Here is a 15,822-nt window from a genome sequence, read left to right as displayed (position 1 = left end):
AAATATCATAAAACAACATGAGAAGAAACCATACAGATTAACGTGGATCACCTCCTTCATGCGGGACAGAACTCTTAAAGACATGCAAGTTCACTCAAAAACAGAAAACTAACATGGAACACAGTGTAAATTTTTTTGAAATGTTTATTTATTTTTGAGAAAGAAAGAGCGCTTACCGGGGGATGGGCAGAGAGAGAGGGAGACAGAATCTGAAGCAGGTTCCAGGCTCTGAGCTGTCAGCACAGAGCCTGACGTGGGGCCGAACCCACGAACCGCAAGATCATGACCTGAGCCGAAGTCGGCTGCTCAACCAACGAAGCCACTCAGGAGCCCCAAAATGGAACACAGTTTAAAAATAAAACAAAACCTCAAACAAATTAAAAAACAGATAAAAATCCTTCATCAAACTTTTGATGCAGAGCTGTATCACACAAGCCAAAAAGAACAGCTCCTGAGAGTAGATGTAAAACCGTTTACTCTGCATAGGAAAAGGCATCAATCCATATAGAAGTTATCATGTCTAAATTATGCCAATAGTGTCAGTACAAATTAAAGATGTAATGGGTTTTATGTCACCCAGAATAATCTAACAAACACTCCACTGATATAACAATTCTTTATAAAGCAACCTGCCATGGCCAGGGACGGTGGTCTGTGAAGAAAACACTGAAATATTAGGCAGTAAAAGTCTAACCACAACCTTTTTCTCTTTCCTTTTTTTTTTTTTTAAAAAGGTCAAGATTATAAATATTAAAAACTTAATTTGACTGGATAATGAATATCTTGAACACCCCAGTTGCTTCTTTTTCATCGTCTTCACTACTTTGCAGATTTTCATCATTAGCAATTCACATGAAGATGGCCATAAACCAAACATGATGAATGCTACCAGATATACAAAAATTAATCTTATATTACATGCTCAGAACCAAATCTCTCAGCTTGTTAGGCACAGCTAAAAGGAACAACGTTATTGAAAGAAGAGTTCAACTGGAATACAGTTAAAGATACTCTTGCCTCACTCTTTAGAAGGGCAAGCTACCTTCTCTGGCTCAGGTAAGACTTCAAGCTTCCTTCAGGTTTAGCTTCGATGTCACTCCCTTCAGGAAGCTCTTCCAGATTCACCAAGCCCAGGTTAGACATCACTTGCTCTCTGTGCTCATCCCCTACTTACCCTGCTCCCTACTGCCTCCCCCAGGGCACAGATCACAGCAGGTATCCACGACATTTTTTGTAATTATATGCAGAGCTGTCTGTAACCTCTGCCGAACTAAAAACTGTGACAGCAGGAAAGGGATTTTTCTTTATGCTTTATCCTCTATACCTGCACTCACTACGCCTGGCACGATAACTTACTAAAAAATTCTTAGGTGAAAGAATAGATGGAAGAAATATTACAACAAGCTGGAGATTAACAGGTAAGTGGACATTTTTAATTCTTAAATAAGTAGAATGTGATTGAAATAATACAGAAGGTTTGTACTCCAGTTCTTGGCACCACATATAGAACATGGCCAAATATTTTTATTGCGAAAGCAGTATAAATACATTGCATGTATAGCCTGTTGGGGAGATAAATTTTAATTTTTTTTTTTCAACGTTTTTTATTTATTTTTGGGACAGAGAGAGACAGAGCATGAACGGGGGAGGGGCAGAGAGAGAGGGAGACACAGAATCGGAAACAGGCTCCAGGCTCCGAGCCATCAGCCCAGAGCCTGACGCGGGGCTCGAACTCACAGACTGCGAGATCGTGACCTGGCTGAAGTCGGACGCTTAACCGACTGCGCCACCCAGGCGCCCCGGGGAGATAAATTTTAAAAAATCACTTAGTAGCACAAAAACAATTATAATATTTGAGGTCTTTCTTCCTCTGAAATCTTTACCTTTCTTCCTCTGTATCAAAACTCACTAGACTCAAGAACATGGTTCTGTGCAGTTCCTAGAAGACCACTGCATTCTATGATGTCACAAAGTCCCCTGCAGCAAAGAGCTAGGTCTCCTACCAAACTGTTCTATTATAGCAACAACAACAACAACAACAACAACAACAACAACAACAACAACACTGACGACCATGACAGATGCTAACACGCTGCAGTAACTCTACCTATGCTAATTCCACGGTTAGGAGGAACCAGAAGGAAAGCTACAGGGTAAAACACAGCTTGGGCCAATGTGTAAGAAGGAAAGAGGAGGAAAGAAAACACACCGCGTCAAAGCAAGCTTTCTCTTCTCCGTTTTCAAAAGGAGCGCACAAAAGCTTAGAGCCTCTGATGGAGTTCTGGCTGCTGCTGCTGAGCCAGTTGACGTTCGTCTGTACCATGAGGTACAGTACTGTTCCTCCTATTTCACAACTCTCTTTCTGAGGATAAATGAGCTACTAATGAGAGCTTTCTTAGAGCTCCTTCAAAGGAACTCAAGGTCACATTATTTTCATTGTCCCTGGGATCATATTTATTAAGAGGTCTCTCTTTGTCATTCTAATTTAAAGGAGCCAAATCTTGTACATCAGAACGCCTTGGGAAGCAGTGGTAGAGCTGACAATTTTGATAATTCTACAGAGGGTTAAGGATGGTTTAAATTCTGCACTGTGCACTGTGCTGAGAAGACGGAGGTACACTATTTAAAACACTATCACGCCTCCCTGAGGAAGAATTATTGACCCCAGATTCAGTCATTCCCCACTACATTGGGCTCTCTTTTGCCTATTTCCTACTGACTTAAGTGTCTTTCCATGTAGAGAGACAAAAGTGTTACTCATGCTGAATATTTATGGGTGTCAGTGAAGTGAAGGAAAAAGAAATACCCAGAGGAAACTTTCAAAGAAACTAGCTCATGCTATTTACTTTGAGACTAATAGCCATTTTCTAATTGGTGCTATCTGGTCCCATAAAAGTAAATTTTCATATTGGAAAATGCAAAGTTAATAACCAAGGAATAACCTACTGGGAGAGAGGAGAAGACCAAGAAGCTGAAACACTCACTGTTCCTGCAATTATTGAGCTGAGGTTAGAAGAGCGCAGCAAATAAAACCTGGGAACATGCCAGGAGAGCCCTCTAAAGCTGACATCACAAAATCCTAGCATCTATTCTTGGTTATGAGAGGTAAAGGAAAAAAGACGCAGCCGAACTGGAGCAAGACAGTAAAAGTGCATTAGTGCTATTATTATAAATAGCAGTAGCAACGGCAATTACTACTGTCAAAACTGTAGTGTATATGGATTTACTTGCGAATACTTTTATTTATCTAAAAACAACCCTGGTTTTACTTTACACTACCTTTATTCATTTTCACGGAGGTCATTTTAACAGAGAAGGGAAGAGGGAGAAAAAGAGAAGTAGAGCATATATAGGAATTTCACACATAGGCTGTTACTTGTAACTACCCCATTTGTTCAAGAATGGCAAATTGGTTTTTCCTTGGCTAAGAATCCCAGCAGACTGACACAGGCCATACTGAGAATGACTGCTTGGGCTAACTGGAAAGGAATATATCCTAGATGGGGCATGGAGACATCAACCACCAGTAATATGGACCTGTCATCCTGGGTCTAGTCCAGTGGGAGATGTTGCTCCTTGAGGGATATGCGGCAATGTCTGAAAATATTTCTGGTTGTCCCGACTGGAGAAGCACTGGGGCAGTACTGGTGGTAGAGGCCAGGGAAGATGCTTAACAGTCCACAATCACTCCCAACCCAACCCACCAAAACAAAGAACTATCTGGGCCAGAATGTCAGTAATGTTGGAAGTCGGGAAACCACAATTTAGTCAAACCTACCCTACAGTTAGTTCATGGATCAAGTCTTTACCCAAATGACATAAAACTGGAAGGAAGCTACCTGTCCTAATGCTGGAATAATTCTATACAATTTCACTGGAGTATTAGATCTACAGAGTCGATGTGATTTACATAGGTTATGCTGATCTGCCCCTAACTTAGTATTGTGATCACAGATTATTTTATCCCTTAAAGCCTTGGTTTCTTCATCTACAAGAAGAGAGCATCAGACTAGATAATCACTGTTATCATAAACAAAAACAAAACTGCTGGTAAGTTCCTTAGTCCGTGTTGATGATACTCTTCAACAAAAGACGATTTTTCTTCAGTTTAAGACAAGTTTACCAATTCCTTTCAATCCCTGTTAAAGCAGACTTACTAGCTGTGCCCCAAGTTAAAACTATTTTAATTTTCATTGAATGCTTAATTATTTTCCATATGAACATTCTTCTTTGAGATACTTTGGCATCTCAAGGTATTCTGACCTTCTTTTCCCTCACTATTACACTATCTGAACTTGGCTGCTCCAACCGTCTATTCTATCATCTCCTGTATCATTTAAACTATAGGGGCGCCTGGGTGGCGCAGTCGGTTAAGCGTCCGACTTCAGCCAGGTCACGATCTCGCGGGCGGTCCGTGAGTTCGAGCCCCGCGTCAGGCTCTGGGCTGATGGCTCGGAGCCTGGAGCCTGTTTCCGATTCTGTGTCTCCCTCTCTCTCTGCCCCTCCCCCGTTCATGCTCTGTCTCTCTCTGTCCCAAAAATAAATAAAAAACGTTGAAAAAAAAAAAAAAAAAAAAATAAACTATTAGGGCCAATCATATAGCTGCTTATAATTATACTTCTCTTTTTTCACTCTATAAATCTCCTTTATCAGTCAATTAATTGATTCAAATACTTCAGGGCCTTCGTTGTGCTTATGACCATAACACTAGACACAGGAGGTAGAGGCAAGAGCTGCATGTGTTGGTACAAAAGACAGTTTCTACCTCTGAGGCATTTACAGGCTAAGTGGATGAAACACGTGAAGCTATTAGAGAACAAGTCATATTAACGAGGTGGTAGCAGGGCAATGTCACTACGAGGGTAAGAAATGCCAGAAAAATGAAATGAAATTTCTACTGCACACAGATTAAGGATGACCCAGAAGCTATCATAAAAAATGTTAGGAAAAAAACTTCAAAGGTTGGTTTTGTGTTTTAAAGGTATGTTAGACAGATATGCAAAATATGTTGAACAACAAACTGTAAGAACCAATGAATGTTCTCTCCAGAAAGTAAAATTATTTAGAAACAGTTCCAAGTTAAAGACGAGACAACATGCCCAAAATGAAGTGACTTGCGCCAAGCCTCATATCAGCAAACCAAGATATTTAACCTACTTGCAGCTTCAGTCTCTCCTAGGAATGTGACTGATAGCCAGTCAATATGGAATCACCTGGTCAGCACTAGTGAGGTCATCTGCCCAAAAGACCATTTCCATCCCCAACAGGAAGGTGACCTTGTCTGAAATAATCCACTCTTCGATTAAAAAAAAAAAAAAATTCCTTTTCCTGCTCTCCTCTACCTATACCTTTCATTTTTTAAAGCTCTTTGGAGGATCTCTGTATCTGCTAATGGGATGCTGCCTGATTCATGAACTGTTGAGTAAATCCATTAAAATCTTTAAATTTTACTCAACTGAATTCTCTCTTTTAAAAGAAATTAATCATGTCAAATCATACATGTTGAGTTAGATCACATCTATCAAAATGGAGATCCCACAAACCAACTCTGAAAAAGGGACATTTATTTTAGAACTAAGGGACAGCTCACTTAACCATACTGATAGTTCATCAAGGTCTCAACATGTATACCAAGGAACTTTCTGAAGCAAAGTATGCATATTCACCCTCAAAGCTCAATATCAGCACTATGCCCTAAAATGAAGTTATTTAACCCTTATGACACACGTTTAAATATTTTTTTAAATCATAATCAAATTATTTTCACCTCTGGTGCCTCTTGTGGTATTGAAACTGCTATGTCCACTACCCAGCTGTCCAATAGCTGATATCTCAAGTTTCTGGTCACTTGGGAAGACTGCACTTTAGATGTCATTTCAGTATTATAAAAATAATTCTATGTTTAAACGAACACAAGATCAAAATAAAGATTAACTCTGAAATGTCCCCTGTCAGCACCGTCTCCTTAGAGGATAATCTTTTTTTGAGATTTTTTCATAATGGTCTTACTCAAAACCAGATTCTAGCTCTTCGTGGCCTCTCTCTCCAACTCCAAAATCTCCAGCTAGTGGTCAAGCTTTCCTTCAATCTGTCATGACTTCATCTGTCATTAGTATCTCCCTTCTGCCTAAGGAGGCTCATTGGCTTAGAATGTCCATGAAGTGTAGTGCCCTCAACTTTTAAATCAATGCAATCTCAATTTAATCTAATACACAGTACTATGAAAACAAATGCTGAGCAAATCACACTATTATTCAATTGATCACATTCCATCTGTTTTTGGCATGGTCGCAAATAAGTCCACATTGCAAATGAACAGATTTTAAATTGAGAAGACTGGTCAAGCACTGTTTATGTATAAGTTTTCCATTGTTCTATGTATTTGTTACTTAATTTTATATCAAAGAATATGAAAGTATAACTGCTCTTTTTCAAAATTCAGAGAGAATTTTTAATAACACTCTCAAGAGTCCTTTGACAGTGAAATCAAAATAAAATTCTGCCTCTGTTTGTATTAAATATACCCTAGTGCATCCAGTACTTATGCACAAAGGATCCAGAAGGAGAAAGACGGGAAGAATAGAGAAAGAAAAAAACAACTCTTATTAAAATACTCTTAAAACTAACAGTGATTACAGAAATAATAAGAGAGCCCCTAAAATAATGAGAAGACTACACGACGTTGGTCTCTACACACCCTTTGGATTCAAAGGAGAAGAGTCATATATTTAGTGCTACCAGAAGTAAAAACATACCTAATTTTATTCTCCGTATCATCACTGTCCGATTCTTCAGAGCTTCTGTACTTATCTGGATCTGGAAGTGTACTTGGATCAAATCCATCATCATCATCATCATTACTCCAATCCAGAAAAGCTTCCTCTTCATCTCTGGCCTAAGAAAACACAAGGGAAATTGTGGTTTAAGAAAACAGCTGATGAATAATCAAGTCTTATTTCTAGACCCAAATAAATACTTCTCTAATTAAGAGCCTCAAATTGAAGCCTTCTATTCTGGTGAAAGCCTCTATGTGACTTTCTGAACGATAATCATTTGCAAAGAGAAAGAAACCCCATGTCATTTCAAAATTACAATGAAAATATGGTTCAGAAAGTAAATCACCATTAAGTCCCTTAAGCACAACATGAGAAAAATTTTATTTTTCACAGAACTTAACTGTCAAAGAAATAAAGTATAAATAAAGTTGTCTTAGTGATCCTGCTCACACACAAGTGAATTTCAAACTTCCCAAAAATATTATGTGAAAATATAAAAGGCCAGAAGAGAAGGTACAAGAACTCCTTTGTTGCCTGATGGCCTTATGACCACAGTAATCTAAGTGTTAAAATTAACAATCAGGTCTATATAAGCTCATTAATAACGAGTGTTCTAAATTCCAGTATAAGTATGAAGTCACTAAAAACAATGGAAAAGGAGAGAAATACCAAGAGACAGGAAATGCAGTAATACATGGAAGAGGTTGGGAATAATTCAGTTTCATGCAAGCAGGTACGTAGGTGGGGGCTTTTTTTGCTTTTATTTTATAGTGGGTTATTTTTGTCAAAGAACAAAGTAATATAATGTTAAAATAAACTTACTACACGTTTATGTAATGACCACCCTTATAGAAAATTTATTTCTGGCACACTGTGCTTCTTGTCTACTCGGTTACAAAACCAAGCATCGCCACATGCATTTAACAGATTATAAGTAGGACTAAAAAAAAATTCTGGATGAAATTCTCTCCGTTACCATCTTTATAATTCCTCTTCACACCATGTGAGACAAACGTCAATGATTCTGTTTTCAAATGTTTAATGTTCTTTCCCAGAAAGTGAATAACAACTCAGAATAGCACAGCAAGGGAGGGTGCAGGCCGCCATAGAGGCCCTCTAACACTTTCTGAACATCTCTCCCTTGATAACCTCTAAACATAACAAAAGGAAAAAGAAGAAAAGAAAAGAAGGATTAGTCACCACTGCAAAAAGCCCCTACTGCTTTCCTGGTAACTCTCCCTGCTGACAATAACAGGTCTGAAAAAAATATATCAAAATTGGGGAGGGCTGTCATCAGAAGCAGTAAGCAGCATCCTCCACAGCAGACTATATGGTTTACTTGAAAATAATCAAGGATATCAACAAAAAGTGAATATCATCATATGCTCAAAAACACTAATCTCCTGGGCTACAAGATCTTTCCAATTTTCCAGTCGGATGCTCTCAAAGGAATTTGAAGACAGAGCAGACTCAAAACGACTCTCAACTTTTTGGGCTTAGGACACCTTTACACTTAAAAAGTATGAAAGACTCCAAAGATCTTCTGTGAATGTGGATTATTTACTGTATTAGAAATTAAGATTTAAAAAACTAATTTAAAAGTAACAATAAAATTCACTACATATTAACATTAAGTGGCATATTTTATGAAAAACAGCCATAATTTCCCACAATAAAAGAACACTGTTTTATATTTTTGCAAGTTTCTTTAATAACCAGTTTAAAAGAAGACACCAGGAGGCCCAAATGTACTCTGCCTTCACAGTGTATTGTTCCAGGTCAAGTATATGAAGAAAATCCAGTCTCTCTGAGATAGGAAAGGGAGGAGTCATTTAATAGCTTTTCCAGGAAACTGCACTTGACTTTTCTTTGATAACACAAACCCTGGTGAGTACTTTTTTTTTTTTTTTTTTTTTTTTGAGAGAGAGAGAGAGAGAGCGCGAGCGAGCATGAGCAGGGAAGAGGGGCAGAGGGAAAGAAAGATGGGAAAGGGTCAGAGAGAGAGAGAGAGAGAGAGAGAGAGAGAGAGACAGAGGGAGGGAGAGAGAGAGAGAGAATGATTATGAACCTTAAGCAGGCTCCATACTCATCGTGAAGCCTGAGGCATGGCTCAATTCCACAACCCTGGGATCATGACCTGAGTTGAAATCAAGAGAATGGTCAAGCACCTGAGTCGTCCAGGCACTCTGGTTCTTAACAAATAGTTGTAACGCAGAATCTGAAGCCATTCTGTACTATTACATTAAAATCCATTGGTCTACTTTTCACTTTGAACATATCCTTTACCAGTGAATGACTGCACAACATCATGCATCAGCTATTTGGAAAATACTGGTTCACTGAAGTACGCAGATCTTCCTTACATGGATCTTGAAATGTTGACACATTTTATTATACAATATTTTTTTAGGTCACATTTGTTAATATCACATTGATATCATAAGAAGTGCCTTGCAAAAAAAGTATGGGGAAGCTACTGGTGGATACAAGCTTTCCAAAATATTTTCTTCATATTTTATTGTTAACAGCAAATATTTTTGATTTTTCCCTTGAAATGCAAGCAAGAAGTATCATTTTCCTCGGGTTGCTTTCAAACATCTCTCTTCATCACAGAGTTTTACCATATTATGTCTGGGGCAAGGTGTTCTTTGTGTTCGTCTTTCTTGGGGCTCTGCAAGCTTCTTGGATCTATCATTTCATGTTTTTCACTAAATTTGGGAAAATTTTGGCCATTATTTCTTCAAATATTTGTATGCCTCTTTGTCATCTCTCCTTCCACGATTGCAAGGACATGTATATTGGCCTACTTCACAGTTCTCTGAGCTTTTGTTCACTTTTCTTCAATTTTTTTGTGTGTTTTTGTTTTGTTTTTAAGATTTTATTTTTAAGAAATTTCTACACTGAACGTGGGGCTCGAACCCACAACCTGGAGATCAAGAATCACACACTCTACCAACTGAGCTAGCCAGGCACCTATCTTACTGCTCTTTGGACAGGGTCATTTCTACCCTGTCTTCAGGTTTGCTATTCCTTTCTTCCGATATTTCCAAAGTACTTTTGAAGCCATCCAGCAATTTTTTTTTAAAGTAATTCAGTTCTAGAACTTCCAAGTTTTTTTGTTTTTGTTGTTGTTGTTGTTTTTTAATTTTATTTTTGAGAGAGAGACAGAGTGCAAGCTGGGGAGTAGCAGAGAGAGAGAGAGAGAGAGAGAGAGAGAGAGAGAGAGAGAGAGACAGAATCTGAAGCAGGCTCTAGGCTCTGAGCTATCAGTGCAGAGCCCAATGTGTGGCTTGAACTCAAAGACTGTGAGATCATGACCTGAACCAAAGTCAGACACCCAACCGACCAAGATACGCATGTGCCCCAAGTTTGTTTTGTTTTAAACATAGTTTCCATTGCTCTGAGATCATCTCTCTGCTTATTCATTCATATTATACTTTAATTCTCTGAACATACCTTAATTCCTGAACATATTTAAAATAGCTGCTTTGAAACCTTTGCTTAATTCAAATCTGGCCTAATCGTTTCTTTGAATGCCTTTCTCTTCAGTATGGATCACATTTTCCTGCCTAACTCCATCTCTAGTATTTTTGTAGAAAAATAGACATGGCTGATATGGAAATTGAATTCTGTCCCATTTTTCTGAGGACTACTGGATTTATATTCTATTAGGCAGTTATCTTACTTGGATTCAAACCACAAACTCCAACTCAGGGTGCTTGGCTGCTTATACCTCTGTATTGTCCTTATGGCTTCCAATTGCTACTTTTTTAGCCTGGCTTCCTATGAGCCTATAAAATGTGACACTCAGCCAAGGATTTAAGCAGAGTTAGGCTCACTCTCTCTATGGTTTCCTTGTGGGTGGGAATAACTAATTTCCACCTGCTCTGTGGGCATGAGACCTATGCTCTGACACTTCAAGCAGAATATTTCATTTAACTGCATTTTAACACCTAATACCATTTAATATGCTCTTTTAGCATTTATTATAAAGCACGTGGCCATAAGATATCTATAACAGGAGAAAGAAATTAGACAGTGAGACTCAGTATAAATATCTCATTCAATACTCCAGTGTACAGACTTAACTATTTGAAGGAAAATACTCAGAACGATGAAAGTTTGTGTTAATATAACTCTTCCAATTAACAACATTTGGGTTCTGCTGCTTCCTGATTTATAAGACAATCACAGCATTGATGCCTATACCATACTGTCTGTACTGCAATGACACCTTAATTCAAGACAATGACAGATGAATTTAAGTTCACAATCACTCCTTTCAGAAAACACAATTTCAAACTACTAGAAATGTAGGGATGATGGAAAAAAAGGCATTTTTATATTGATCTTTCTTATTTGGCTCATTCTTTGTACAGTCAGAAATACAGAACTATAAATCTGTAATATGAAAATATAATGTGCTTCTTTGATGCCTTCAATTTATTAAAAACTAAACAAAAACATTATCATTTACAACAAATACAAAGCATAAATAAAAGTCACTAGGAGTAGTGCCATAATGAAAACATTCTGGAGAAAAGTACTTTCTCGTGTCTTTCTCATGAGGTCTAGTTTAGAAGTATGCTCCTTCTAGCCACAGAAGGTAGCAAAAAAAAAAAAAAAAAAAAAAGATGTAGCTGATTTTGTCTTTCTTTGTGGTTCCACAAATCATTTAAAAGAATATTTATAAAAAAAGGCACGATACTCATCTTTATCTCCTTTTGGGTTCACCTTTGTGAGAACACAAATACTCTGATGTACCCCTGTGTGTTAGGACCCCATGGCTAGAAACTTATGGCAAAGGGAATGTTTAAGCATTTTAGTAGGAAAGTAATTAAATCTTTTCCTTAGAAATGCTACACCTTGACAGCAATGGGAAGGGTGGTTGGAAGGTAGGATATCAATTTAAAAACTATAATAATCCAAGTGGAACGAGGGATTCGAGGAAGAAAGTAGCCACGGAAGTGGAGGTGGGGACAGGCCTGAGAGATGTTAAGGAGAGAAAAACAATCAGGTTCTGTGGACTAAATGGGTACATAATAATAATTCCTGGGAATCAATGTGCACAGAAGCATAACGGTATATGTCAAATACAGTTTAAGAAAGCAACTTGGTAAATACTGTGAAGATGCCTTACAAAAACACTTTTATTCAAGTCCACATGACTAGGTTCTGGGGATGCAGAGTGAATGAGACGCTTGACCATACCCTACCGTGACCATAAAACGAACTGTTCTAGGATAGTTACCCGTGGAGAAGCGTTAGCATGAACGCCAGGTTCTGCTATTTCTGGGGAATAGCCAAGCAACAGTGAATGGACCCCACTGGCCCTGCTAAATGCCTAATAGCTTACAGAACGAAGTCTTCCAAGTTATGGGACCTTGAACATGTAGCTGATTGATTATGGATCCTAACTGTCAACATGCTTCTCTTGAGTTACTTCTAGGCTGAAAGATGAAAGCACTCCTGCACCTAACTAATCTCCCCAACCCCAGCTCAAAACAAAACCAGAACCCCTACTGTCACACCTGCACTCCTCTCTTCTCTCTTAAGGCCCAACAAGTAAGGCCTCACACACACAGAGATCAGGGTCACCTCTATGAACCGGCTGTTCCTGAAATACAATTTCAGAACCTCTGAGGAAAATATTTCACCTCAAGTAAGAATGGCTTTTCCTAAAATAGTTACTTGGAAGACTCAATCATAAGTAGGACAGAAGAAAATATCTGAAAAAGAAATGTAACTCAACTGACTTCTATTTTGTTTTTGGTTTTGGTTTTGAGGATGGCAAGAAACACAGATGCGAAGTATCGCACTCCAACAACAAATCACAAAGGGCTCTGACGTACTTCATCCTATGTGATTCGCAAGCCCTATGAAGTAAGAAGGTAACCACTGTTCTCGTTTTCAAATTGAAAAAACTGCGATTTAGAGGACAAAATAACTTAACCAAGGTCACATGAACCTGGATGTACAGGTCTTCTCCTGTATCACCCTGAATCTCAATTTTCCCCCATAAAAATCTCTGGATTTGCTGCTGATACAAACATTTCTTCAGAAGCGGGCATATTTTATAAGCTTCCTAAAACATGGAGCACTGCTTTCCATGCAACTTGCATGCACCCACCTCCGCTCTGAATGCCCTGGTCTCCCAATTACATCTCCAGTGTCTCCTGCGTGCAACCCCACACTAGCTTCCTCATGAGACTCCCCAGAACCATTCTTCCCCTCTCTCTGGTCACATCAATTCTCTATGTTGTAATTAGAATGTTGTGGTTGTTTTTTCTTAAGTTTCAAATCTGATCATGTCTATCACCTGCTTACAACCTTCAGGACACAGCTTCTTTCAGGTCCTAGACCAAGTCAAGCCCCTTCTCACCTCAATGTCCTCCCACCGGGTATTTTTCCACGGACTCCCCTTCCACTTCCCCTTGCCTGGTGTATGGTGGTTTTTGACACCAAACGTGGTATCCTTTCGACACCAATTTCCCAATGCCAAACAAGTGTCCTAGTAATTCAACTCTGACACCATGCAGCGTTAGCACAGAACCGACAGGTAAAGGGCTCAGTGCCACAAGACTGCCAACACATCAGATGCCAGCTGCAGATGGGGCCCCCAAATTACCTGTGCTTCCCCGCGGCCAACTACAAATTCAGGGAGTCTCACGACCCCCTCCTCACACATTCCATAATTCTGTATAACGATTCAGAACTCAGGGAACTGCCCTGCTTATGACTGCCAGTTTATTTATTCTAAAGGTTGCAACTCAGAAACAACCAAAGGGAAGAGAGGCATAGAGCAAGGTATGGAGTGAGGATGGGGTACAGAGCTTCCAGGCCCTCTCCAGGTGGGCCACCTTCCTAGCATGTCGACATAGTCACCAGCCTGGAAGTTCTCAGAATCTTGCCGTTCGAGAGTTTTTGTTGTTGTTTAGTTTTTTAATGTTTATTTATTTTGAGAGAGAGAGCACAAGCAGGAAAGTGGCAGAGAGAGAGAGAGAGAAAGCAAGGGAGGGGCAGAAAAGAGAGGAGAGAGAGCATCCCAAGCAGGCTCTGTGACAGCAGCACAGAACCTGAGGAGGGGCCCAATCCCACAAACCGTGAGACACTGGCCTGAGCCAAAACCAACGGTCAGCCACCTAACTGGCTAAGCCACCCAAGTGCCCCATGTTCATGAGTTCTTACAACTCAATTTCTAGGCCCAATTTCCTCCCAAGAGATGGGGGGTGGGCTAAAAGTTCCCACCCTCTAATCATGCGTTCTTTCTGGTGACCAGTCAGTCCCCTTCTGAAGCTATCTAGAGACTCCTCCTTGAGTTACCTCGTGAACATAAACTCAAGTGTGCTGGACAGGGGCTCCTTATGAGTAATAAAATACTCCTATCACTCAGGAAATTCCAAGGATTTTAGAAGTTCAATGTCCAGAACCAAGAACAAAACCAAATACATTTTTTATTATATCACACGTGGTTAATTCCAAGCCATCAAGTCTCAGATTAAACATTTCTAAACATCATTCTTAGTAAAATTTCTTGTGGATTTCTCTTCAGTGCTAACCTAGAGTGAATTCATTATTTAATGTCTGTATTTCTTCCTAGGGGCGCCTGGGTGGCTCAGTCAGTTGAGCGTCCAACTTCGGCTCAGGCCATGATCTCACAGCTCACGAGTTCGAGCCCTGCGTCGGGCTCTGTGCTGACAGCTGGAGCCTGGAGCCTGCTTCGGATTCTGTGTCTCCCCCTCTCTCTGACTCTAACCCACTTGTATTCTGTCTCTCTCTCTCTCAAAAATAAATAAACGTTAAAAAAATTTTTTTAAAAAAGCAGAATGTCAGCTTTGACACATCAAAATTTCATAAGGGGAAAACTCCAAAATTTATAATAAACTACTTCTGATCCTGTAAACGAATGTAAAAGTGGTGAAGAAAACAAAATTTTAGAGAAAAATGATGTATTCAAAACACATTTTGTTCTCACTAATAAAACTTCAAAATAACTTTCTAAGAAAGCATTAATACTTCATAGTTTTGAAATTTAAAATAAAGATTCTGATTGATGAAGACAGCCAACCATCTTCAGTAGTTAGGGATGGACTGATTTTCTGAGATTTACCCAAGCTATAAATCCCAGGTACGAACTTCCTGAGTGAAGAAATTATGGAAATGGTTTTTCTGAACTAGAAGCACAAAAAGGTTAATGATATTAAAGGCTGAAAGTCAGCATCTATCTACTGAGACACATGTACAGCATGGTAAACACAGGAGCAGCTGACAGTGCTGACAGGTCCCTGCTCCTGAACCACAATTCCAAATTTTAATAGCCTGACTCCTTCACTTTTTAATGACGATGGTGTACTAATTAAAATATTTCAGAATATTTTCAGTTTCTAGCTGCTGGAAATTTATTTCATAATGCTAACGTTGGGCTTTGGCCTAAGGCTGATATGTCTACTTGGTTCTTTGGTATCTGGCCAAAGTGGGTATTTTCTGCACTTCTAATATGTACACTGGCTGAATTGCACTCGAATCCCCAACTCTGATCAAGGGTTCTGGACTCTACAATTGAGGAGTTCTTGCTCAGAAATATATCTGTCTGTCCTAATTTCCAGCATTTATGAGACAAACCTAGCAAATCACAGGAAGGCAACACATTTCAGCCCTGGCCACCTGATCACATAGGAACCTGAGAAGGGAACACGGGATGTTGGGGATGATAAAACAAGGACATCAGGGGAACAAGCAGGAGAATTCAGGCAAAGGCCATCTGTTTAGATAATTTCTTTCTTAAATCCAGTTGAGCTTACCCGAATTCCAGCCAGTACCTTCTTAATTTTTTTCAAGCATTCCAAAACAAAAGAAATATTTGACTGAAAGACTATAAGGAGGCAATATACTTAATACATGAAGTGAATATAGTTCAGAATGACAGGCAAAGGGCTCGCACATGAATATTCAAAGCCTCAAGAGCAAGTCCCAAATTTTAAAGAATCTTCAGAATTTGGAATATTCAATCAACAACTATTTACCACACACTTGCCATTGAGCACTG

General features: G+C 39.1%; 1 protein-coding gene and 1 long non-coding RNA gene across 2 annotated transcripts in view; one reads left to right on the top strand and one right to left on the bottom strand.

The window, feature by feature from the left end:
• The window catches only part of DDX10 (DEAD-box helicase 10), a 278,111-nt gene that overhangs the window by 30,215 nt on the left and 232,074 nt on the right, over positions 1–15,822 (bottom strand). The window contains exon 17 of the mRNA XM_058686692.1: positions 6,756–6,895. Coding sequence (XP_058542675.1) covers positions 6,756–6,895 — 140 coding nt within the window. The remainder of the gene's footprint in view (positions 1–6,755; positions 6,896–15,822) is intronic.
• Positions 1,907–6,988, top strand: LOC131486775 (uncharacterized). The gene is made up of 2 exons (XR_009249440.1): positions 1,907–2,326; positions 6,530–6,988. It is a non-coding gene; the product is annotated as an uncharacterized LOC131486775 (long non-coding RNA).

The sequence above is a fragment of the Neofelis nebulosa genome, chromosome 10, assembly GCF_028018385.1.
Source record: "Neofelis nebulosa isolate mNeoNeb1 chromosome 10, mNeoNeb1.pri, whole genome shotgun sequence".
Lineage (NCBI taxonomy): Eukaryota > Metazoa > Chordata > Mammalia > Carnivora > Felidae > Neofelis > Neofelis nebulosa.
The sequence above is the reverse complement of the archived record's forward strand: the minus strand, read 5'-3'. Positions and strand labels throughout refer to the sequence as shown.